Raw genomic sequence first — 26,202 nt, 5'->3', positions numbered from 1 at the left:
AGGAGAATCTCAACGTATCAAAAGTCAACCTTTGCAACCCCCCTAAAGTCATCATTTTCAAATAAAAATTCGTCCGAAATACTTCCGCTCCGTCCACGAGCCACGAAACCTTCCAACAACCACTAATTAAATTCTGGAAAATCCTCGGAAAATAAATACGAATTTCCGGTGCATCACAAATAAAGATGCATGTTCATCAATTTACAATTTAATCATTCATTTATCTATCTATCTATACTATAAAACCCAAAAATGCACTTACAAGTTTCAACTTCAAAACCTAGTGCTCTGCTAGGGTGGAGAGCAACTACCATTGTGGCGGCCGTATCTAAAATCTTCCCCCATGAGAATGGAGGATTAGGTTTATGAGTGTTTCAGCTTGTTTTCTCACAGCGGGGTCAACCCTGCGAAATTCAGCGCCATAAGATTTTCGGGTTGTGCAATAGCCATTCAAATCTGGTGAAGAAAAGAGGTGAAATGGTGGACGCGACGATGCGGTGTGGGAGTGGTCGAACGGGTGTCTGATTTCATCTAGAGGTCAACTATACGGCCGCAGGGAACAATCAGTGGTCTCTGTCCATGGTCATCGTCGAGTGCGGCAGCGGTAGGCCGTGGAGAAAGGATTAAGAATGAGTTTAAGTGAGGCGGCGGACGCGGCGGTTGATATGCTTATATTTTCCTATATTTTTATGCCTCTTAATCTTGGTTTTTATGTTTAGTTCTCCTTATTTATGATTCATTTACATCTTTTAGTGTTTTTGTAGGTTTGTTCCATAGAAAGAAGAAATGAAGCCAAAGATGAGCAGAAATTTTCCCTATATAAGGGAGCACGAATTTACATGAGAGAGTGAGTCTCGGAGCACAATGTAGACGCCTAAGGAGCGGAGACGACTCATCCATCTTCCCCATCTTTTCCCTTCCATTCTTTTTATGTCTTTCGTATGTTTTATTTAGTTATCTTTTGCTAAACCTTTTTCTAGGGTTAAGATGATGCTCTATCATGATTGTTTATGTACTTTGATATTATATTGATGGATTTATAGTTTCTTTATGATGAATTCTTAGTCACTATTTGAATTGATGCTTTATGTTTAAGTTCTTTGATTGATCACCTTAGGGCTTTGCATCTAGTAATTAGAAGATGAATTTGAGGCGTACCTGCAATATAATTCAAATTAGCTTCTTGTGATTAAGAGTTGTGAATTACATTATTGTGGTACCTGAAGTAATGGTTTGCATGATTCTCTTGTTTTCTAGAACGTAATGAGTCCTATGTGTTAAATTTATGCCGTACCTGGATAAACTGCATGTTAGGATATACGACCTCTGCCGTACCTGGAGAGAATCATACACTTAAGGAAAACTATGGTCTAAATGCCGTACTTGGACTTAGATACGAGAATTTTCATTAAAAGAAACAAAAGAATCTGTTAATTGCATCGAAACATAAATAAGATTGTTAGTGGTGGATTTCGAAACCCTAGGTTTTATCATTATTTGTTTGTTTCTTTAATTATGAAATTATTTGTTTATTGGAAAACCCAAAATAAATATCTTCTTTTGTTTGATTGTTTATGTGTTTTTGTGTTTGGATTAATTAGGTTAGGATATAAATTAATTATCAATCCTCAGTTGGAACGACCTCGTACTTGCACACTATACTAACGACGATTCATGCGCTTGCGAGTTTTAATTAAAATTTCACAACAAGTTTTTGGCGCCGTTGCCGGGGATCGATGATTGATTTTGATTCTAACTTGATTACCAATCTGATTTTATATTTTGTTTATTTAGTTTCTACAATTTTTGGTTTTAAGATTTGCTAAATATTTATCTTTTTGTGTTTCAGGTTCTGTACCTTCCTTTTGATATAGATTTTGGACACCTTCCTGGAAGTTTTAATAGCCTTACTGCATATCACCGGAAAGCTACACGAGTCTAGTTTCCAACGAAAAAAGCAGATCATCATTCGGAGCTGTGAGCTAAGAGATATTTGAGAAATACCAAACAGTGCTCAATCTGCGCGGAAATTTTTTTCCCGACGACTTTGGCGATCTTTTTTTGACTTCAACATCAGCTTCATACTATTCTTCAATAAATCCCAGGGAGCTCTAAACTCTTCTTTTTACTTTCTTGTTTTTATTTTTCACTTATCTCTTTTCCATGCTTTTTTTGTGCATTGCATGCTTTAATTCTTTCAACATTGAGGACAATGTTAGATTTAAGTGTGGGGGGGAAGGGGTTTTGATTCTTCTTTCTATTAGATTGTTAGTTTTGTGGGTTTATAAATAAAAATAAAATAAAAAATCAGAAAAATTGAAAGAAAAAATTGTGTTTTCTTTGTTCTTTTTGCTTCATTATTTTTTGTTTTTGTTTTTTTTTTTTTTCTTGAGTCTTAGGCTTTTCAACAACTATGATGAGTATATATTTCAAAAATCATGGCTTAAGAGGATCATAAAATTGAGATGATGTTTGACTTTATTCTTTGGTTAATAAGGATGTATGATTGTCATATGTATGTGTAGTGGATGTGGTTTTGCTTACATGGTACAGAAAAAAGCATGTTAGGATAAGTTTTTGATTCATACATAACCTATGTGAGAAATTTGAGCCTATTTGCCTTTTCTTTGTTGAGTGTTAAATGAAAAATATATATGTCATCTTGTTTTCTTGGCGATGATTTTGTTGATTTCATTATTCTTTCATCTTGATTGATTACTTGCCATAGATTAAGTTTAATGGACTATAGAATGCTAGAATTCACTCTTATACTTGTTGAGACTTTTATCAATATATGCTTGGACCTTGGAAAGGATAAAGGTACCCTAGGAAATTACCACCATTGCCAAATAGTCATGTGTCCCTATTTATGTGCACAAGATGTACACCCCTAGATAAAACCCTTTGAGCCTACATTAAGCATTTTCTTTCATCACCCTCATAATCCTTAACCCCTAAACCTTAGTATAGTTACAACTTTAACCCATGTTCTAAAGACTTAGTAGAGCTAATTTTTGAGACATACAAGAGGTTTTTGGCGTAAAGAATGAAGATGGAGAAGAAAAGGAAAGTGCGGGGGTAAGACTTGTCCATAGAAAAAACAAAAATTATGTATGTGCCGTGAAGAGAAGAAGAAAAAAAAATTGAAAAAAAATTATATGTGACGGCAAAAGAAAAAATATGATAAGTGTTTATGGATTTTAGTCCCCTCATTGTGGATTTGGAGTTTGCTTTGAAGTGAAGGCCTATTCAAGAAAAGTTTGGTCTTTGTCCAATTTACAAAGTGTTCAAAGGATGTTTAGAATGAAGCAGAACAATGATGACATTTGGCCCTTTATGAAGACTTTGAAGGAGTCTATGACGTTTTTGACTTGGTGAATTTCAAGATTGTTTCTCTACATCAACAAGAGCTCTACTAGGTTTTTAGGATACTTTGTGATTTTCCTATCCCTTCGTTTCTATAAACCGTAAGCCTTGGCCCCATTACAACCTTAATTATAAGACCTATTTGATCCTTGAAAAGAGCAGCCTTTGATCTGTGGAGATGAGTTATAAGAGTTGAACCTATGGCTTGGGTTCATTTGTGCAAGTAGTTGGTATCCTTCATGAGATCATACTTGAAAAAATATTTTCAGAAAAAGCTTTTTCTTTCTATTATATGTGAGTTATTTGTTTGTCTTATATATTATCTCTCTCACATATAACTTGAGTAAATATATGCTTATGCATGAGCCAATGAATCTGAGAGAAGAAAGAGGGTAAACCGGTGAGGATTTGAGTCAAAACTTGTTTGAAGCATGCTGAGATTAATATCACCAATGTTGCCTCCATGTCCTACATGTTTATATGTCAAGTTATATGTTTTTGTTAACTCTCGAATAAATGTTGGATTGATTCTTGGTTGTTGTGCTAATCTTGATGCCATGAAAGTATGTGATTTCTAAAGCTAACGTTGAAAGGCTTAGTGTGTTTTTGTTTGTTTTGTTTTGTGTCTTTGAGTTTTTAGTTTTCGTTGTTTTGCTCGAGGACTAGCAAAGTCTAAGTGTAGGGATATTTGATATGCTTATATTTTCCTATATTTTTATGCCTCTTAATCTTGGTTTTTATGTTTAGTTCTCCTTATTTATGATTCATTTACATCTTTTAGTGTTTTTGTAGGTTTGTTCCATAGAAAGAAGAAATGAAGCCAAAGATGAGCAGAAATTTTCCCTATATAAGGGAGCACGAATTTACATGAGAGAGGGAGTCTCGGAGCACAATGTAGACGCCTAAGGAGCAGAGACGACTCATTCATCTTCCCCATCTTTTCCCTTCCATTCTTTTTATGTCTTTCGTATGTTTTATTTAGTTATCTTTTGCTAAACCTTTTTCTAGGGTTAAGATGATGCTCTATCATGATTGTTTATGTACTTTGATATTATATTGATGGATTTATAGTTTCTTTATGATGAATTCTTAGTCACTATTTGAATTGATGCTTTATGTTTAAGTTCTTTGATTGATCACCTTAGGGCTTTGCATCTAGTAATTAGAAGATGAATTTGAGGCGTACCTGCAATATAATTCAAATTAGCTTCTTGTGATTAAGAGTTGTGAATTACATTATTGTGGTACCTGAAGTAATGGTTTGCATGATTCTCTTGTTTTCTAGAACGTAATGAGTCCTATGTGTTAAATTTATGCCGTACCTGGATAAACTGCATGTTAGGATATACGACATCTGCCGTACCTGGAGAGAATCATACACTTAAGGAAAACTATGGTCTAAGTGCCGTACTTGGACTTAGATACGAGAATTGTCATTAAAAGAAACAAAAGAATCTGTTAATTGCATCGAAACATAAATAAGATTGTTAGTGGTGGATTTCAAAACCCTAGGTTTTATCATTATTTGTTTGTTTCTTTAATTATGAAATTATTTGTTTATTGGAAAACCCAAAATAAATATCTTCTTTTGTTTGATTGTTTATGTGTTTTTGTGTTTGGATTAATTAGGTTAGGATTTAAATTAATTATCAATCCTCAGTTGGAACGACCTCGTACTTGCACACTATACTAACGACGATTCGTGCGCTTGCAAGTTTTAATTAAAATTTCACAACAGCGGTGCTTCAATGTGGTCGCGGGCAACAAGTCTTAGTCCCTGGTCGCAGTCATGTGCGACAACAATGGGCGGCGGTGATCGGTTAGAGTGGTGCTCAAGCTGGGATCTAGGTTCATTGCTAGGCATGGATTCTAGGCTGGGCAGGAAAATGGCAGGTCGGATCTAGGGGCTGGGGTCTGATTCGAATAGAGTACCCGATCAGAACTGGGTCTAGATCCGAGTTTTATTTTGGGATCCGGGTTAGATCTGGAATCGGGCTAGGGTTGTTGATTTGGTTTGGGCCTATATTGGTTGTTTGATATGACTCTTGAGTTGTGGTACCAGACTACCAGTACTTAGGTTGAAGATTGCCCTCTATTTAACATATTTTTTACATTGGAAATGCATGGATGGTTACACTGTTAGAAAATTACCCTTTCATGGTCAGCCATACTGTTGGTAACATGGGTGGAAAATTGTTCTCTTTGTGCCGTAAGGTATACGAGGAAGATGATTGGTCGGTCATATCACCAGTTACTTCGATGAAAGATTGCCCTATTATAGTCAATCATACCATTAATAATTTTTTTAATAGCTCGGTTTACCGCTGTGTGGTCAGATGCGTTATTACATCTAGTCGTATTTTTATGATTTGAAAATGAGATGATTACAAAGAAAACCCTAGTTGTAATGGCCTTTGGGAACTTCTTGATTATGTGTGACAGAATAATCCTTATCAAAGAGAAAAGAACAAAAAAACCAACATAGAGAACGTCTCTGCTTATCGATTATCAGTTTTGTAGTGTATAGAGAAGGTGAGGGAGGTAACTGCAATTAGTTTTTTTTTTTTTTACTAAATATTGTTTACTACCCTGTGGTTTGGGTCCAACATTAATTCAGTCCCTTGAATTTCAATTTCATCAAAAACACCCCCACATTATCATTTCTCATCCAATAGGTCCATTCGTCAAATTCCACCGTTTAGCTGTTAACGTGGCATGCCGACTCAGCACAGGTGGGGCCCACATGAAAGACAAAATTCAAAACTCTCCCTAACTAAATTTAATAATGGCTTCTTGTTTGCATTACTAATAATGGCTTCTGCTAGAAATTTAATAAGCATACAACAATCTTTTTGGATAAAATCGGGCTTGATCCTAAACCAAAAGAGTAACTCTATCGACTCGACATCAGATGATACTACTATAACTCAATAAACCCTCTAACTCCAGAGCTAGAATTAAAGCCAGCCTAAATAACACACAAGCAACTTAATTAATCGACACTTACCTGCCCAATTATATTCGGTGAAGAACCTCCTCTCTCACAGCCCAGACCGACCTTGGTGTGGAGCCATTGTAATATCCCAGAAATTCGTTTTCTGAGGATTTTCTAAAATTTAATTAGTAGTTATTGGAAGATTTCGTGGTTCGTGGATGGAGCAGAAGTGTTTCGGACGAAATTTTATTTGAAAAGTATGGTTTTAGGGAGGGCGCAAAGGTTGACTTTTTATACGTAGGGTTTCTCTGAAAACTTCCTTCATGAAAGCTGTAGAGCACGTCGATACAATTTCGTGGACATGTAGAACGTAGAAATCGGAGTTCGTATGAGAAAGTTATGTGCGTTTGAAAATTTGGGAAATTTCTATAAATATTAGAAAATTCCGGATTTTTTCATAAATCCCAGAATTTTTTTTCCATTTTCCACCCCTAATTCTCTCCGTTCTCTCTCCTCTGCGCAGCCCAGACCCAACAGGTTTTGGCCGACCCGACCCGACTCGTTCTCTCTCCTCCAACCACTTCTGGCGACGAGACAAGCCAAGATCGACTCAAACCAGCCTCGCGCATCGCCCTGTGGTGGTAGTTTGCACGGTGGTTCACTGGAAAGTAGAGATCGGAGCGCCCAAAGCCAAGCCGTTCGAGATCCGACCGGTTCTTCCAGATTCCGGCGACTCCTCGGCCGATCCTTCTCAGTTTTGGAATCTCCTCCTCCTCCTCTTGATCATCCCCATACCCGCCTTGAAGGACGATTTTGCATGTGGAGTGAAAGATCAAGGTTTGAAAATCAGCGGTGCACAACGAATCTGGAGCTTGATCAGACGGCAGAGATTGATCAATCTTGCAAGCGTGATCTAGGACGATCTAGACTGACTTAGGCTTAGCTCCAGGTATGAAAGTTGCTATACTCTTCATGATGAACATGTATATATATTTACGTGAAATATATATATGTGTTTGGACCTGAATTTAGCTACTCATGTGTACGACCATGTTGAGAAGAAATGAGGATGAATTGACACCCGTTCAAGACAAATAGTTGTTGAAGTCATACAACCGAGGAAAAAGTGTCGGTCGGTCACCCAGCTTGGTTTGAGGTTTTAGCAACGGACGACCCAAAAATCAACAAGTTGGACCATGCGGCCATATGTTCGGTTTAATCCAGGTTCAAAAGGGTTGTTACTCATGTGGGCCGAAATGAAAATTAATGTTCGGCCAAGTTTAGACAATAATATCGGATGAAGAGTCTTCACAAGGAAGGAGTTCAAGTCAATCCGTGATCTTATTTGTGAAGATTTTAGATATCAGCCAAGTCAGAGTTTTACGAAAGAATAAACCCTAAAAGGAAGGGGAATCCTACTCAGATTCCACGTCTTGGAGAACAAGTTAGCTAGAGTTTTTTTTTTTTTATTTGTATATATAGCACATTGTAACTCATTGTAAAAGGTCCCGCACCACACAAACAAATCAATATACAACTTTTACACAAACTTCTCTCTTACTATCTCATAGGTACTTTGCCTTCGATTCAACTTTTATAACTTGTTTTTTTTTTATTTCTAGTTTCTTATTTCAATTCAGTACTTTACATTCAAGCACCTCACTTTCTTGTTCATTTATTTTATATGCACTATAGTTTTCGCACTTAGGAGTAGTTCGTAACGTAGAATTATCATCCGTCACTAGGCCAATAACCTCAATATACAACACTTTTTACACAACGAAAAAAAAAAAGATGTTGTGTGATGATGGAAAGTCAATCACACAACATGATTAAGAACCATACGTTGTAAAAGGCCATAAAATTTTTGGTGTTTTTATGGAGAAGGTGATTGCACAACACTGATAAGAATATTTTGTTGTGTGAATGATAAAAAAAAGAGTGGCAGATTTCCCTCCTAGCCTAACACAAATTTGGGTCCAAATATCTACTACATTGTACAACATCATAGTTATACCTGTTGTGTGATAGTAGCTTGCAAATTATCATACAACAGCTTTTGACTTTCTGTTGTATGATTAAATTAGATATTATTGGCAATTTGGGATGTGCCTCCAAATGCTACTCATTCTCCCTCAGAACCTACAATTTTGGAAAACATATATGTCATGATTTGAGAATCCTACAACATAAAAACTTTATTTGTGTTGTCTGAATGAAACATGTTTATCCTAGCCCCAATACTATTGCACATAGCGCGGGAACTTTCCCTCCTTGGAGCCTAAGCTGAAATTTAAGTTGTACACAATCAGACAAAAGAAGGGGATGTGTTTGTTGTCTGATGCATTAATAAAAAAATTAAAAGAGTGTTGGAGTGACAAATTGACTAGGGTTTGACTTCAACAAACTAATAACATACACACCACCGGCCGTTTTCTCACACTTAGACAAAATAACTTCAACCAAAAACCAAAAACTCAAAACACACACAACCTCTCACCAGCCCCGAACCACCACCGTATCTCTCACCATTTTCGATTCACCACTGTATTCTCTGATCAAAACACCATCATCAGCAGCCCGCAGCCTCTCCTCAGTTCGATTTTGGACGGTCTGATTCTACATCATGGATTGGGGTTCGATTTGGGTTCGATTCTTCTCAGTTTGATTAGAGTTCGACTCAGTTCCGATTGGGAAGAAGGTGGAGGAAAAGGGGGTTTCGATTAGGGTTCTTCATTTTGGGGATTTCTGGGCAACTCGATTTAGGGCTTTCTCGTAGTAATCGATTTGGTGAGTTAAACTTTCTCATCTATTCTTTGTCTTTGTTTAGTATGTTTGTTTTCGGCTTCTTCAGTTAAGGTTATTTGTAGTTTATATATTGAGATTTCTCTGAGTTATTGAATATTTTGTTTGAGAATTGATTTCATCAGTTGTTCAGAAGGTGAGAAGAAGAACTGGAGCCGCATCTTTTAGAAGAAGAACTGGGGCTGAACTTCTACAAAATGGGTCTCTGAGAAGAAAAAGGCATGTGCTTCTGTTATATGTAGATTTTGTAATAATAGTTGAAATTGTTTGCACAGCAATGCATGTAAGGTTGATTCCATGAAGTTGGATAGTGTCATAGAGAAAGAAAACAAAAAGCATATATACACCTTTGCTTCTTTTTCTGAACTTGCTTGCCTTTCTTGATAATATTCTTCTTTCATGTTTGAAAATATTTCTCATATTTTATAATATTGCTAGAAATATTTTATATCAATGAAAAGAAAATCGATTGTTTTCTTAGTATCATCATTTGCATGCAGCCTAGAATTTTCACTCTTGAGCAATTTATTACATCAATATTAAGAAGAGGAAAATCTGTATGTTTTCTGGAATGTTTGTAACTTGTAACTAATTCCCACTCATGTTGTTGTTTATGGGAGTGTTTCAGAAAGAGGTTGAAACTTATACCTTTTTAGAATGATTTTTTTAAATAGGGAGCTGCGGGGCGCCGTAATACGTTAGATAGAGTTTTCTTGTTGGAGTGCTACTATTGCTGGTTGTGCTGCTATTGCTGGAGTTGGAAGGAGCTAGCTTGACTGGTGAGTGTTGCTTGACTGATATTCTTTGCCTTTGTTTTGTTGAATGCATTAGTTGAAGCTGGAATGCATTTGCTGATATTATGAGTTATATTTGTTGAAGCTGGAATGCATTAATGTTCTGTGCTGTGATGGTTTTATGCATCAAGTAGTTGCTTTGATTTTCAATATGGTGTTTTCCAAAGAACTCGTTTGTATAAGCTATTAAGCTTGCATGGGATAATCGATCAGTTGGGGGAGTGGGGATATACTATTACTGATTAATTAAGGAGAACAGGATTGTGATATAAAGTGTTTCTCTTTGACTCATATTAAAGTATGTTTTGGTTGGTTTCTGTTTTTTTTTTTTTTTTTTTTTTTTTTTGAAAAGGGGTTTTGATTAAAGTATGTTTTGATTGGTTTCTGTTTCTCAAATTGAGCAGCTTTTTCTGTTTTTGTTAGGATTATGGAACTGAATGAATGCATGTAGGATATGTCATTGGGGTTTTGTTGATAGATGACTTAGTTTTGGTTTGTGTTTTTATTTTAATGTAGATGAATAGGTCATGGATGCATGCTGATAGGAGGTCTTATGAATATAAGTTAGGGGTGGCAGAGTTTTGTGAGTTTGCTTTGAGAAATGCTAGAGACCCTAATCGTATTTGTTGTCCTTGCACAAACTGTGGAAATGTGAAAGATTTTTCTGCTAAAGTGATAAGGGATCATTTGTTTGTAAATGGGATTGACACGGGATATGAGAAATGGACAGAACATGGGGAGGTTGTAGTAGAGTTAGGATCAGATACGGATAGTGAAAGCATTGATGAAACAGAGTCTAGTGAGTCTGACACTGTTCAGGGCAACATGGGGGCAGATTATGAAGTACAATTGGATAGTGATGTGGACTTGGAAGGTGATGAGGATGAGCAGCTTTCAAGTGAGTGTAATGAGTTCAGGAAGTTTGTTGATGATGCCAACAAACCCTTGTTCCCTGGTTGCACTAGGCACACCAAGATGAATGTGCTTGTGAGGCTCTACAACTTGAAAGCAAAGCATGGTATGAGTGACGCGGCTTACTCGGACTGGCTGATTGCTTTTTCTGAATATCTTCCCGTAGGAAATGAGATACCATCCTCTGTCTACGAAGCAAAGAAGACTTTGAGTGCATTAGGAATGGATTACACCAAAATACATGTCTGCCCTAATGACTGTATTCTCTATAGAAAACAGTTTTCCGATGACATTGTCTGTCCTACATGTGGTCTTTCCAGATGGAAAGTTTGCAAAAACGGTCAAGAAAAAGAGGGAGTGCCTGCAAAAGTGTTGTGGTACTTTCCTCCTATTCCCAGGTTCAAAAGAATGTTTCAATCAATTGAAACATCAAAGAATTTAATTTGGCATGCTGCCGAGAGAAACAAGGATGGCTTAATTCGTCATCCTGCAGATTCAGCTTCTTGGAAGTTAGTAGATGAAAAATGGCCAGCCTTTGGTAATGAACCACGAAACCTACGACTTGCATTGTCGTCAGATGGATTCAATCCCCATAGTTCTTTGAGCAGCAAGTACAGTTGTTGGCCCGTAATTTTGGTAACCTACAATCTGCCTCCATGGCTGGTAATGAAAAGAAAACACATGATGCTTACCTTATTGATATCAGGGCCTAAACAACCGGGAAATGATATTGACGTTTACCTTGAACCGTTAATAGATGATTTGAAGTTATTGTGGGAAGGAGTGAGTGGAGTTTATGATGCTATTAGGAATGAAACTTTTACTCTTAAGGCTTTACTATTCTGGACAATCAATGACTTTCCAGCATATGGTAACCTTTCAGGGAGTATAGTTAAAGGCTACAATGCATGTCCTATTTGTCTTGATAAAACAGAACCGACAAGGTTGGTTCACGGAGGAAAGATGGCCTACACCATTCATCGACGGTTTTTAGGGAGACACCATCCCTATAGAAAGCAAAGGGCTGCTTTCAATAACCGTCCAGAACATTCACCAGCTCCGGTTCCGTTGACCGGAGAGGAACTGTTGAGAAGGTTGGAAGAAGAAGTTCCACAATGGCCTTACGGGAAGAAATATCCTCCTCCTCCTTACAAGGGTGCTGAAGATCAAACAAGGCCTTGTTGGAAGAAGAAGTCGATATTTTTTCAGCTTGAATATTGGAAATATCTCCCTGTTAGGCACTGCCTTGATGTCATGCACATTGAAAAAAATGTGTGTGATAGTCTAATAGGGACGTTGTTGAACATTCCCGGAAAAACAAAGGATGGACTGAAGACTCGGTTAGATTTGTTGGAATTGGGTATAAGATTAGGATTGCAGCCTAATCTAGATGGTCCGAAAAAGAAGCGGTTGCCATTGGCAAGCTGGAACCTAACAGTAGATGAGAAAAAATGTATGTGTGGCTGTTTTAATGGCATGAAGGTTCCCGAAGATTATTCATCAAACATTTCCAGTCTTGTTTCGATGGAGGATTTAAGGCTGACTGGGCTTAAATCCCATGATTGTCATGCCTTAATGCAACAATTACTCCCTGTTGCAATCCGAGGTGTGCTGGAAAAACCTGTTAGAGTTGCTATAATCAGGCTTTGCATGTTTTTCAATGAAATCTGTAGTAAAACCATAGATGCTTTAAGGCTGCCAAAAATCCAAAGTGATCTGGTAGAAACTTTATGTGAGCTTGAGAAGTATTTTCCCCCTTCATTCTTTGACATAATGATACATTTAACGGTCCATTTGGTTAGAGAAGTTGAATTATGTGGACCGGTTTGTTTTCGGTGGATGTATCCTTTCGAAAGATATATGAAGGTGTGCAAAGGATACGTGAGAAATAGACGTCTTCCGGAAGGGTGCATTGCTAAATGTTATATTGCTGAAGAAGCGGTTGAGTTTCTAGCTGAACTTTTCTTCGACGACAAGACTGTTGGCATTCCAGAGGCCCCCATCACAGATGACAAACCCACCTCAGGTGCTACTGTTGTGTCGGTTTTCGGCAAGGATTTTGACCAAGCTCATTTGTGTGTGCTTCAAAACACCGATGAATTCAGAAGCTATTTTGTGTAAGTCACTACCCCTTTATTTACAGTTTTGCGTATTTTCTGCTTCTATTGGTTTTCCTATTAATAATCACTGATTTTGTGTGTAGGGAACACAAGGAGTATTTGAAAAGGGAGTTTCCAAAGTACAAAAAAAATGAAAAGTGGCTGGTCGATAAACAAAACCAGACTTTTGCTGATTGGGTGAAGGAAAGGGTAAGTAGTTTCAGTTTAATTGAAGTTTACATAGTAGAGAATTGTGTGTTTAGTGATTGTGAATAGCTTGTTTTAAACATTTTATTTATTTTGCAGGTTGCTTTTCAACTTAATGAACCTGGTGCTGATATCCCTGACATCGTGAGGTGGCTAGCAGATAAACCAGGGAATGAAGTACCAAAGTTTAGCGGTTATAGAATAGGGGGAGTGCAATATAACACAAAGATGCGCGATGATCTTCGTACTACACAAAGTAGTGGGGTTTACTTGGTTGCTAAGACACCTCAAGTAGCTAGTGCTAAGTATAAAAATGTGGTTATTGAAGACATGAGCTTCTATGGGGTTATTGCTGAAATATGGGAGCTTGACTATGATCATTTTAGGGTTCCGATCTTTAAGTGTGATTGGGTAGAGAATGAGAAGGGTGTTCGAGTAGATGATCTTGGGTTCACTTTGGTGAATTTAAATAGGAAAGGTCATGTAAAAGACACTTTTGTCTTGGGAAAATGTGTGGAGCAGGTCTTTTATGTTCAAGACCCTATAGATCATAGGTGGTCAGTCGTATTAAGTCCCCCAAAGAAAGATTACATCGATTCTGTTCAGGTTGATGAGCTTGGGGACACCGTTATTTCCCACCCTCCAATCGCAAGTACAATGCCATCTATCCATTCACTGGATGACTTGATCGATGAGGAGCCAGTGGGTTACATGCGTGTAGGAGACGAGGATATATTAGTTGATGGAGAATAGAACAGTTTCATTTATCTGTATTTGCTTTGGTTTTTGTTTAATTTTTTTTTTCTTGGTTTCTGGTACTTTGGAATTCTGAGTTATTGTGTCCTTTTAACATATTCAAGCAAACTAAATTTGTATTTATCCTACTGTTTATTGATGGCTTGTGCTACTTATTTGTCCTGCAATTCCATAGTTTTATTATTTGTTTCGATATACTACTTCTGAAAGTATTGAAGTCTAATGTGCCTTGTGTGTGTGTAGATAATGGCCTCATCAAAATCTGCAAGTGTAGCGAAGAAGTCAAAGTCCAAGGAAAAGCGACACAAGCATAAGAAGACAAAGTCTTCCAAGACTTCCACATCAACAACATTTTCTGATGCATCTCATATGAAGAAGAAGGGGAGTTCTAAAAATGCAGAAATTGAATCAACCGGAGGTCTCAAGCTGCTGAAACGGCATGCGGTTACTATGTCACGCATTACAAGCCGCAAGAGTCGTAGACAAAAGAAGATGGTTCTGTTTAACAGAAAAGGTACACCTTGTGGGAAGGTGGCTAAGGAGTTGCAGTCCTATATAGGCGTATTGGCACGAAGGAAGGTGCCAATAATAAGAGAAACATGGAAACAAGCAACAACCGATGAGAAGGGCAAGATCTGGTCACGTGTTCAGGTACAAAACCGATGAGTTTATATAACTATTCAATTTTGTTAGTAAATGAAGTTTATTACTGATGCTTAGCCTTGAAATAATGTTAACAGATTCCATTTGTGCTTGGTCCTGAAAATAAGAAGATGGTAATGGACTCTGCTGCAAGCAAGTGGAGGGAATTCAAGTCTCGACTAACTTCAAACTATATTATTCCCTATCTGAATGACCCTGAGGCGTTGAAGTATCCTCCAGATGATTATCCTTTCATAAATGCAGATCACTGGACAGCTTTTGTCAAATCGAGGACAACGCCCGCATTCTTGGTATGAAAGCAACAGATCACTGTTGTTTAATTTAGTTGTATTCCTATCTTGCATTTGTAAATATGAAAAAGTTATTAAATGAGTACCGGTTTTTGCAGGAAAAGCGTGCTGCGCAACAAGAAAGACGCAAAAAAAATAAATACCCTCATAGACTGTCCCGTAGGGATATGCAGGGTTAGAGGCAGATCTGGTTAGTAAAAACTTGTTTTTTAAACTACTTGTGTGTAGTTTTTACCATAAGAAAGTTGGCTGATTAAGTAGTTTTTGTTGTAGGCTGAGGAGATGGGTGATGAAGAAGTTGATAGGGCCACACTCTGGATCAAGGGACGGCAGTCCAAGGATGGCAGTTTCAAAGATGAAGGGACCAAAAAAACTGCTCTCAAAATAGTAAGTATAAATAACCAAAGTATGTGTATGCAGTTTGCGTAGGTAGAACACTAATACTTGTACTATAAATATGTCAGGAATCATTGAAGAAAAGAGTTGCTGATGGAGACCTATCTATCGAGGGAAGTGACGATGTCTTGACATTAGCATTGGAGACTCCTGAACATGGGGGAAGGGTGCGTGGAGTGGGAGGTCATATCACTCCTTCTTCCTACTTCCATATGCCTAAACGGAGAAAGGAGAGTTTAGAAGCAACAGTTAGAGTTAGTGTGCAAAAAATACTGTTGGAAGAGAAACAAAAGATAGTAGAGGAGGCAAGGGAAAAGATTATCGAGGATGCAAAGGAAAGGATTATTGCAGAGGAGCGGGCATTTTGGGTGGCAAAGTTTGCAGAAATAGAATCAAAGATAGGTGAAAAAGAAGCTGGGAATTGTGCTACACCTAATAATACATATGTTTCTGGTGAAGGAAGTTGTTCACGCACAATACATGAGGCTGCTCAAGAACAAGTACCAAAACCGGTGGAAGAAGATTACGTGGACCGTGTTGGTTTCAAGGCAGTGAGAGGAGCTTTAGATCTTATTGAACAAAAGACCATGCAATGTACAAGGAAGGGATCAAAGGTGGTGAAGGAAGGCCTTTTGGATGTATCTCCATGCTCCAAGGACCCTACTGAGTTTACAAACATGGTTGAGAAAGTAGTTGTCAAGTCTGCATTGGATAAGCATGTGAGAGAGACTGTCAAAGAGACTTTGGAAGACAATGTTGTATGTAAGGAGCCAGAGGATGAGGATGGAGCAGAATATGTGGATTTGACATTGATTTCTGCTTCAAAAAAGGTAAGTTAGTTCCACTTTACAGCAATAATGGTAGGATTGATATCGTGATTGTTTCATTAGGTTAGGATCTGTTATAAATTCAAAGATATATAGGCACCAAGTCTAATATTGTTTTTTCTTCTTTTCAGTCACCTAGTGCTGAGATTAAATGCAAGTTGGCATTAGGTTCTGTTGACCATATTGTTGCCTATGCCACTGTTATGGAGTGTCATGATAGCTCCCAAGTTATTCATGGTGCTCCACTCGGCGATGGCAATATGCATGTTTCCATCTATGAGGCGGTTGAGGAAAAAGCAAAGGTCCCATTCCCTGTTAAAGATGAAATTGAAACTGTAAAGCAAGCTATGGGGAGTTGGGTAGCATGGCCTAAAGACCTAATCATAAGGTCACTTGTGAAGGTAAGAAGTTAGTATAATTTAAGCTACTAAGATTACATTCACTTATTAAAATAAATTTGCTTAATTTTAGATCAGATATATAACATATACCTTGCATTTATTTTTGTTCTAGAAACCTGTCTTGGATAAAGCTGAGAAGAAGAGGAAAAAGAAGGAGACAGAGGAACAAGAATCAGAGGTTCAATTTAGCTTGGCATCAATGGCATCTAAATTACCAGAATCATTGAAGATGTTATGCCAATGGGGTGAGGACAAATTCAGAGATGGACGTACCATCAGCTTCCACATAGAACCTGAAGTCTTTGGATTTTCTCGCAAGACCTTTATAATGGGATCAGATGTTCGACGACTTGCAAGCATGAGGGAAGTTTCTGGAACTTGTATTGTTGTATACCAAAGGTAGAAATTAAACATTCACTTGATCATTGGAAATATGGTTGCTGAATTTTTGTTTGCTGAAAGTAATTTGTTTGGTGTAAATGGTTGATGCTTAGGTACCTCTATGAGCAGATGGTTGCTTATAAAATGGTGGACATGGTTGCATTTGTTGATCCTTCACTAATTGGTGCAAAAGGGTCTGGAACTGGAACTGTTAGGGCCAAACACATTAGAGATAGGCTTGTAACTGCAAAACCTGGACAGATGTTCATGTTGCCATTCAACTCGGGGTAAGTCCATGAAGGTTTTGTTTTTGTTTATTCTTTGCAATTAATTTTAGCTTTGTTGAACATATATACTTTATGCATGTAGTGATCACTGGGTGTTGACAATTATTGATCCGGACCAAAGCATTGCCTATTTTATGGATCCTCTTAAAAGACGCTTGCCCACCGGAGATTGGATGAAGATTGTGGAATCGTAAGTCACTTGTATTCATCATACATATTGAGATCATTAGATATATTTAAAAATAATTGTTGCCTTCTTTAGTTTTTCTCAAATCTTTATTTTCTTGTTCTGGTATAGTGCAATAGCTATGTTCAATGCTGAAAGGCAGAAGAAAGGTCGGAGTTCAGTCTTGTGGAAAAATTTGGCAGTAAGTTTCACCTAATTAGTATATTTTTGTCTTGAAAATACTGGATTTGGCTCATTTTTTGACTTGTTTACACATACTTTGTTTTTAGGGTATTCCTCCCCAACCCAGTAACAAGGAGTGCGGGTACTTTGTCATGCGTTACATGAGAGACATCATTGAGGATAAAGACTTGACATTGTTTCCAAGAAAGGTACAAGTGTAGTTTATAAATGTAGTCGATAACTTTAACTTGGTTTATATTGACTCTTTTATGTTCATGCCTCACTTTCATATAATAAATTGATTCAGTGGGAGAGGAGAGGCAACAGTCAATATACCCAAGCAGACATAGATATGATGCGAAATGAATGGGCAAAGTTTGTCGTGAAGGCGTATGTGTAGGAGTTAAAGGAAAGCATAAGAGGAAGTAGGTTGCTGAAGTAGGTTGCTGAAGCAAAACATCATTTTTGTGCTTCTCTGCTGGTACAATATTCATGCACTGTGTGGCATGTTTTGTAACAAATAGTTTGTATTTGTATCAGCTTTTGATGTCCCAAGTAGATGGGCATGCATTTGAATGCTTTTCTTCTTTCAATGTTGGCTTGGATGATTGGGAAATCCTCCCTTTTAAAGTTTGAATGCTTTTCTTCAAATAGTATGAGTTGGATTACTGATCATTTCATGGATTCTAGTGTCTTTTCTTTACAATTAGTCACTGTTCATTAGGTAAAATGAAGCATTATTATCAATGCACAAAATCGAGAAAAGACGATTATCACACAACAGAATTTCTAATGTTAATAATGTTGTCTGAAGTAATAATTTGGATGTTCACACAATGAATCCTTATATAACATGCAACAGCTCTAACAAACATACGTTGTCTGATTTACAATCACACAACTGTAATAACTAGAATACGTTATCTAAAACTAACACACAACAATAAAATTTCCAAAACTGAAGTGTGATGATAACTCATACAACAGATAAAATAAAATGCTGTTGTCTGATTCGCCTTTCATACAACGGCTCGGAGACAAACATCGTTGTGTGAATTATGCCAATGACATGTGCAGCATGACTGCGCGGCAACTATGGCTGCCATCTGCCGAGAGAAGGCACAACAGTTTTAACCAAATAAGTGTTGACTGTTTGTGATTCACACAACGGGTTTCCACCGTTGTGTCATTTTTCATCACACAACGCTCCGATACACAACGGAGATCGTCCAAATCACACAACAAATTTGGTCCGTTGTCTGATCGCTTTTTTGGCCTAGTGATGGCATTGTCTGAGTTCACGTTTCAATATGTGTCTCAAAAGTCAGTCAAGGGCCAAGCATTGGCCGATTTTCTTGTTCATCACCCTTCGACCGAGTTTGAGGGAGCCGAGGAGGTTGATATTGAGATCATATATGTGGCTTCCATGACCAATAACCACTGGACCATGTATTTTGATGGGTCTAGTACTGAATTTTCAGCCGGAGCTGGTGTTGTCGTTGAAACGCCTGAAGGACAAAAGTTCCAATTCGCCTTTCAATTAGACTTTACATGCACAAACAATCAAGCAGAATATGAGGCTCTTATTGTTGGTTTGGAAATTCTCCAAGAGATGGGAGCACGGCGAGTTCTGGTGTTCGGGGATTCTCAACTGGTCGTTAACCAAATGAATAAGGAGTTTAAATGCACAAGCTGGGGACTTTTATCCTATCACGCTTTAGCCGACCAGCTCGCCAACACTTTCGACCGAATCTCTTTCGCCCACCTCCCAAGGGGACAGAACATGGAGGCCAATGAGATGGCCCAATTAGCCTCGGGGTTACGGATCCCCGAAGGAGACGATTCCCGAGTCATCAAGATTGCCAAACGTACCCTCCCAACTTTAGAAGAGAGAGGAGTCTCAGAGGATGCTTTTGTTATCGACATCGAGCCAGATGATTGGAGACTCCCCATCATCAAGTTCCACAAAAATCCTCAAGGTAATCATGATCGGAAGACTCGATACTTGGCTGGACAATTCGTTATATACAAAGAAGCAGTCTACCGCAAAAGCTCTGATGATCTACTCCTTCTTTGTATAGGGGGGCAAGAAACTTTGTAAGTAATGAGAGATGTCCATGAGGGGATATGTGGTGCACACCAAGCCGGAATCAAAATGAGGTGGTTAATTCGAAGACACGGTTTCTACTGGCCGACAATTCTAAAGGATTGCATTGAATTCGCAAAGAGCTGCAAGAAATGTCAAATTCATGCACCTGTCCAAAGAGTTCCGGCCGACGTCCTCCATCCAATTGTTAAGCTATGGCCGTTTCGAGGTTGGACCATGGACATTATAGGGAGTATTAGACCACCATCATCAAAACAACATGTATGGATTTTGGTCGCCACTGATTATTTCACTAAATGGGTAGAGGCCAAACCATATGTTACTATTTCAAGTCAGACAGTGATCAAGTTTGTAGAGGAAAACATTGTACACAGGTTTGGGATACCTGAAACCATAACGGCAGACAGGGGTTCTGTTTTCATAGCCGAAGCAATGCATGAACTCACAGATAGTCTAGGTATCAAGTTAACTCACTCGACACCTTACTATGCCCAAGCAAATGGTCAGGCCGAAGCCAGCAATAAAGGCATTATAAATATACTCAAGAAGATGGTTCAAGATAATCCCAGGGATTGGCACAATCTACTATCCGAGACATTGTGGGCCTTTCGGACGTCCAAACGTACAGCCACAGGGACAACGCCTTTTGCGCTAACTTATGGGCACGATGCTATGTTACCTGTTGAGGTGAAATTGAAATCACTTAGATTCGCTGCTCAAAATGAAATGGTGGCTGACGACTACACTCAGGCAATGATTCAGGAACTTGAAGAACTTGACTAAGAACGAATGGACGCTTACAATCGAATAGAAGCACAAAAAAAGGCTGTGGCTCGTGCATACAACAAGAGAGTTAAGTCTAAGTCATTTGCTGAGGAAGATTTGGTTTGGAAAGCCGTTTTGCCTATCGGAACTAAAGATAGACGTTTCGGAAAATGGTCGCCAAGGTGGGAAGGCCCGTTTATTATCGATCAAGTGCTAGGAAAAGGTGTGTATCAATTAAGGGACCAATATGGAGAGTTGCATGCAATGCCCATCAACGAGCAATTCCTTAAGAAATACTACCCCACTACTTGGGAAATGATAGATCAAGAATTGTAATGTACCATCTAGGGAAACATCGGCCGAGTATTGGGCTTGTAACTCGGCCGCCTATGTTATGTTGTATGTTTTTACATAAACAACGTTTAAATATCTTTTGTCATCCCTTTATGTACACTGTCAGAATTTACTTTTATTTCTGTCAGCCAAAAATCAAACATGAAGTGTCAGCCGAATCAACTAAATTTTTTGTCCAAAGTCAAGTAATTCATTTGGCCAAGTTAAACAAGTCGGCCGAGATGACTAAGGTAATTTCGGCCAAGGTGAACAAGACTCAGCCAAGCCTAAGAGTTGATTTGGCTGGGCTCAAAATAATGTGCAAGACAAGCCACAACTCGGCCGAAGTATTTGAATTCAAGAGAGGCCGAATCAATTGACAAAATAAAGGCCGGATGATCAACCGATCACATACGCAAAATTAGAGTTGAGTCCTACAAATAAGGTCTGTTAGACTCTACAAAATTAAGACAGCTGGCTGGGTTATGATCCTAGAGCCATGTCCAAAATAAAAGCCGAGCTGAATATAGAATCCCACTATAACTACATGTCAGAGGGTAGAGAAGAACTTCCTTAACATTTTTCAAGTCTTGCATACCTTCATCGACTTTTCGCTTCAGGATATCTCTTCTTTTGTTATATGACTTGACCAATGACAAAATCGAGCTATACCTGCTAAGATCTTGTCGGGGAACAATGGTTCAGATGGTGGCCAAAGTGGCTTTGACTTCTTCTTCAGCTTCGGTCAGCTGCTTTTTCAAATCAAGCACTTTTTGCCTTCCCTTGTCCAAAGAAGTCTTCAACTTGTGGAGTTGGCCAAGATCGGTAGACTGGCGAATGTCTTCATATTCACTTTTCAACTTTTCACCAGCTTCAAACTCTTTTGGGCCTCTAGATAAGGAGAGAGACTAAAATTCACGACAGCCAAACGAGCATGAACTTCATAAGCTTCTACCTGAGATAAGTGGTTGGCTGAAATAAGTACTTCAACCGCCTCCTTGAAGGTGAGGAAACTAGTCTCGGTTACTGATCTCGTATCACAACCCAAAAACTGTCTGACCGATTCAAGTGCCTTCTTGGTTTCGTTTGTTTCAAGTTTTTCCTCTACCGGGCTCGCGTTGTTGTCTAGCGTATCGAGAAACTGAAGTAACTCCAAACCAGGATCACCTGTTGTTTGGTCCTAAAAAAAACGAGATTGATTTAATTCAGTTAGGGGGAACAAAACCTGAAGTTTTTGAGTCACTCACCACAAGCTCAGCCGACAATGAGGCGCAAATGATAGCTTGATCACTTCGAGGTATCCCTTCAGTAGGAGGAGAGGTAAGCATTCCGAACATAGAGGGAGTTGGTTCAGTTGGGTTGAGAAGAGCCAACTCCAAGGTTGAACTGCTTCGAGATTCTCGTACCTGCACAAACAATAAAGGTTCAAGTTGTTTCTAGAGTATGAGAGCGATAAACACAAGGCGGGATTGAAATATCTTACCTGGACAGGTATATGGTGGTTAAGCAATGCCTCTCGGCCAAGTACATCGATGTCTTTCGCATCCTTAGCAAGGTTGGCTGAGTTTGCGAGTTGTTGGTCGATATTAGGAAGCTGGCTCTCACCCAAGTCCTGCAAAAGAGAAGAATCAATAATCGCCGACAAGCAAGAAATAAAATCGTCCAACAAGGGAACACAAGAGGCTTACATCCATGTCAATCTCGACCATGGAACTCTCAGGATGAGGCAAAGAGTGATCAATACGGCCATCTCCCTGTCAAGATTAAGAGAGTCATTTAGCCAAGCACAATTCATAAAACCAAGATGAGAGAAACACACAACTTTAAATCAAGAACCTACCTCATGTTCAAAGTCTTCTGACTGTGCTTCATCAGGCGAACCTTCGCTGTCCGCCGAGCTCGTGTTGTTGGTTGAGGCATCAGTAGTTTCGGCCTCATCCTCAGCTCCAGACATGATGTGATTTTCAGCTAGAGCATTTTGGCTATTATCCATATCACCCTCAAAAATTATGTCTTCAGTAATCATAATGTCGGCCGGATTTGTGACCGAACTCTCCACCACGTCAGGTGACTTCTTTACCTTCTTGGTAGGCAAAGATCTTCCCGACTTTGATCCTCGTTTCTTTGAGGTTTGCTCTGAAAGATAGCAAAATTTCGAATTTCTTAGCAATTAAAGAGATTAGCGTTTGTCGGACAATGAGTTGGGGTTTACCTCCCTTGGACATTTCTTTGGATTTTGACTTGGCAACCGGTGCTTTCTTTTTGCCATTGCCTAGAACACACAAAGCATAACGTTAGAAATGTATTTGAGATCAAAGGAAGTTGTCTGGTTGAGATTACTCACCTTTGTTGGTGAACAAGCCCGGGAATCTATACAAGGCACTACGCTCGGTTATCCGCAAGTCCTCTCCAAGTTTCTTCTTGATAAATATTGACCACCAAGCTTGGAAAGTAGGAGTTGCTCTATGATCAGGTTCGCGGGCACTCAGGCCAGATCTCTCAAACTTGCCAAACTGAGTCTGATAATAAAGAGTGACGGCTGAACAATGCGCAGCGTCTGTAAACCCACCTCTCCATGAAGAAAAACGATTCTGGGACATTAGAAAGAAGGCTGGACAACTTTGTATGAAGCCAAGCTGACGCGCAACAAAGTTTGGAAGATAAACCTTAACCCCTGGCCGACCCAGTGTACCCTTGAGACCATAGTTTATGTCTCGAGAAATCAGAATGCTCCCCCAAGGTAGAAGTACTGACAAGTCCAAAGACCTCTCCCATGGCTTCGTTATGTTTAATGTAAGACAAGAAGGATAATCTCGGCTATAGCATATGCCAAATTCTTCCTTGTTCATGCTCTTTCTCGAAAGGAAGAAAGCAAAGCACTCTGCTACTGAATGGGCATGAGGACCAAGAGAGATGATCTGGCGGCTGAGAATCACAGCGGAATCAAAAGGATGACTTGGTCGAAGCTGACGAAAGTAAGTTTGCACCCATACCTGAAACATCCATAATGGCCCTCCAACATCCAGTGTCATATTGTTGGTCACTACATTACGCAAAATACGGTAAAGATAGGCAAGGACAAATGGACCAAGGGCTAAAGACTTACCCAAGCTAAGGGCCTCCGCAATACCAGCAAACTCGAACAAACACTTGTTCGACTTGGTGCAAAACACATATTTGCATAACCAATATAGAAGGAAAGAGGCGTGCTCATGTTGTTTTGGGCTGTGCCTCTCAACCGTGGACACATCTTCAGCAATTGCATGTTCGGCGTAGAAAGTGCTATAGTTAAGCAACTTCCTTGCTTTGGCATCAGCTTTTTGTTTGGCCTTCTTGTCATCCTTGTTCACTTTGGGTTTCAAGCTAGCATGAAAAGAGGAAAGAAGGTCAGCTAAGGCACATATCTCCTCTCCATTCGGCCGAAAACCAAATATTGCGGCCATATCTAGCAAGGTTGGACTCATTGGCCGAAGTGGCAGGTTCATGGTGTTAGTAGCAGATGACCAAAAACACAAGGCATCAGCAAGAAGAGGCCGGTCCATGTAGATTTCTTGCTCAGACATTTTAATGCTATCATAAATACCAAACTTTTTCCATGAGCGGCCGAAAAAGTGCTCCATCCGTGGTACCCATTTCTTCCACTCGGGTGTAGATTTCGGCCAACTCCCTGGTTGTTTGGAGTTTGTATTCCAACTAGACCAGCTAGCTCCTCCAGTCAAGCAAGATGTGTCCACCAATGAGTTTTCTAGAACCTCGTTGATGGCCGGCGGCATACCGAAGCTGTAATGTGGTCCTAATATGCACTCTCGTCGCGGTTCCTTGTTCTTCGCCAACCGACATATCACAGAGCTTTGAAGTTTGTCCACAGAAGCACTAAAAGCAGCTTCAAACTTGGTTGAGAATTCGTTCAATTGTGCTTTTGTTGCTTCACTGTCCTCTAGCCCCGTTTCAGTTTCTGATGTATCATCCATGAAAAGTTTTGTTTAGCAACGGTAGAGTTCACTCAAACCTGCAAATAAGTCACAGAATCAGTGCATGACAGATTTCGATCTATGTTCGACACAGAAACCAAGAATCTGCAAGTTTATTCAAATTTCAAATTAAGACTCAAGGATCTATGTTTCTGTCTTATCATCAGAAAGCTAACCTGGTGGGTGTACATTTTGATCTCAAGGGAAAGCAGAAGCAGAGCAATAATGCAAGAGTTAATTCCTAAGTTTAGTTGATGACTGGACCGCCTCTCAATACAGCGATCAATGTTGCAAAGAAGATAACAGAAAGCATTCCAATTTTTGGAAAGTTGCCGGCAAGTGTTAACCAATAATTAAAGAGCTTTGACTTGTCAAACTCTTGATTAATAAAGTATGAACCATTAATCTGGGGGCTAAATGCCAGATTCAAAGTGCACAACTTTCAGGGGCAAATTATTCATCAAATGCAAGCATCTTATGTCAATCTCCAAGATTTCATCAAGACAAATTAAGCAAGAGTTATGGTTCACCCAGACTTGTGGAAAACGTGAAGCAGAGAAGCATAAATGCATTTCAATTCTCATGAAGCAGCAAATAAAGCTAGTTCTCATCTGAATCACACACAAGGAAGAGTGGAAAAGTTTGGACAACTTACTTCCCAAAATATTTTCAACTTTTCCTCGCTAGATCAGCCCAGTTAGCCGCTCATCTCCGTCAGCCACGCTCTTGAGACCACCGGAAAAGTCGAACCCAGATCGCGGCCCATTTGGTAACTCGCACCCACCTCACAGCTCGTCACCGTCAAACTACGCGGCGACACTCAGTTGAAACCCTCAATGCGCCGGCGTCGAAGATAGATCTCGGTGCCCAGAACCTATTTAATTAATTTCTGTGGTTCTCAGCTGCGGCGCTCAAAAGGGCATTGGAAAGGGCTCTGGGAGGTTCTTGGGTTATGAGAAGCCAAGTTAAAGATAAAATGGTTTCTCCAATTTTCAATGTTTCATGCAAGCAAACGGGCACGCATCCCAGGTAATCTGATGGCACACATGTCCATGTAATTATATTAAATAATTATAGTGTGACACCATCCATAATTTAGCTACTCACGTGATTGCATCCATAATTATAGTTGCAATCATGATCAATGTGCTATATTCATGAATATATATATTTGAATGCATAATCATGTTATGTTGAATAATTATGCACATGCCTGGGGAGCCGTGATCAACATTATGGGTTACTTTGGTCAACTTGGTCATATTTAACCATCATGCAACGTAGACCACAACCCAGCTGACATATTTGAAATCTCCAACCTTGGTGTCGACGACCAGCTTTGTTCAAATTGGTTCACTTCGGTCGAACTTTTCGTCCAAGTTGTCTCAACCGAGTCTAAAGTATTGGTTGAGCTCTTTTGTCTTAGCCAACATGACCGACTGTTTTACCAAGTAAATGGATCAACCAAGTTTAAGTGTTCCAATCAATGGTGTACTACGGTTGAGTTCATGGAGTCACGACCAAGTTTGGACAAGTAAGTTAAGTCCAACGAAGTGTG

General features: G+C 39.1%; 2 protein-coding genes and 1 long non-coding RNA gene across 3 annotated transcripts; all 3 read left to right on the top strand.

Moving 5' to 3' along the window:
- Positions 1 to 10,416: 10,416 nt before the first annotated feature.
- On the top strand, positions 10,417 to 13,871 carry LOC133737475 (uncharacterized). Its single transcript, XM_062165016.1, has 3 exons — positions 10,417 to 12,929; positions 13,016 to 13,121; positions 13,218 to 13,871. Exons 1-3 carry the CDS (start codon positions 10,417 to 10,419, stop codon positions 13,869 to 13,871), a joined length of 3,273 nt encoding a protein of 1,090 aa, XP_062021000.1.
- Positions 13,872 to 17,377: 3,506 nt separating this feature from the next.
- On the top strand, positions 17,378 to 17,843 carry LOC133738035 (uncharacterized). Its single transcript, XR_009859926.1, has 3 exons — positions 17,378 to 17,487; positions 17,576 to 17,677; positions 17,776 to 17,843. It is a non-coding gene; the product is annotated as an uncharacterized LOC133738035 (long non-coding RNA).
- A 907-nt stretch (positions 17,844 to 18,750) lies between these two features.
- LOC133737473 (uncharacterized) lies at positions 18,751 to 19,569 on the top strand. Its single transcript, XM_062165015.1, has one exon. It carries the CDS (start codon positions 18,751 to 18,753, stop codon positions 19,567 to 19,569), a length of 819 nt encoding a protein of 272 aa, XP_062020999.1.
- Positions 19,570 to 26,202: the final 6,633 nt, after the last annotated feature.

Source organism: Rosa rugosa, chromosome 3 (genome assembly GCF_958449725.1).
Source record: "Rosa rugosa chromosome 3, drRosRugo1.1, whole genome shotgun sequence".
In the NCBI taxonomy this organism is placed as follows: domain Eukaryota; kingdom Viridiplantae; phylum Streptophyta; class Magnoliopsida; order Rosales; family Rosaceae; genus Rosa; species Rosa rugosa.
The sequence above is the reverse complement of the archived record's forward strand: the minus strand, read 5'-3'. Positions and strand labels throughout refer to the sequence as shown.

What these genes read in the sequence shown, in the direction of transcription:
- LOC133737475 (XM_062165016.1), top strand. Translation starts at nt 10,417, where the DNA reads ATGAATAGGTCATGGATGCATGCTGATAGGAGGTCTTATGAATATAAG. An exon ending in GAATTCAGAAGCTATTTTGT is followed by an intron (nt 12,930 to 13,015) that starts GTAAGTCACTAC and finishes TTTTGTGTGTAG; the next exon opens with GGAACACAAGGAGTATTTGA. An exon ending in CTGATTGGGTGAAGGAAAGG is followed by an intron (nt 13,122 to 13,217) that starts GTAAGTAGTTTC and finishes TTTATTTTGCAG; the next exon opens with GTTGCTTTTCAACTTAATGA.
- LOC133737473 (XM_062165015.1), top strand. Translation starts at nt 18,751, where the DNA reads ATGGCATTGTCTGAGTTCACGTTTCAATATGTGTCTCAAAAGTCAGTC.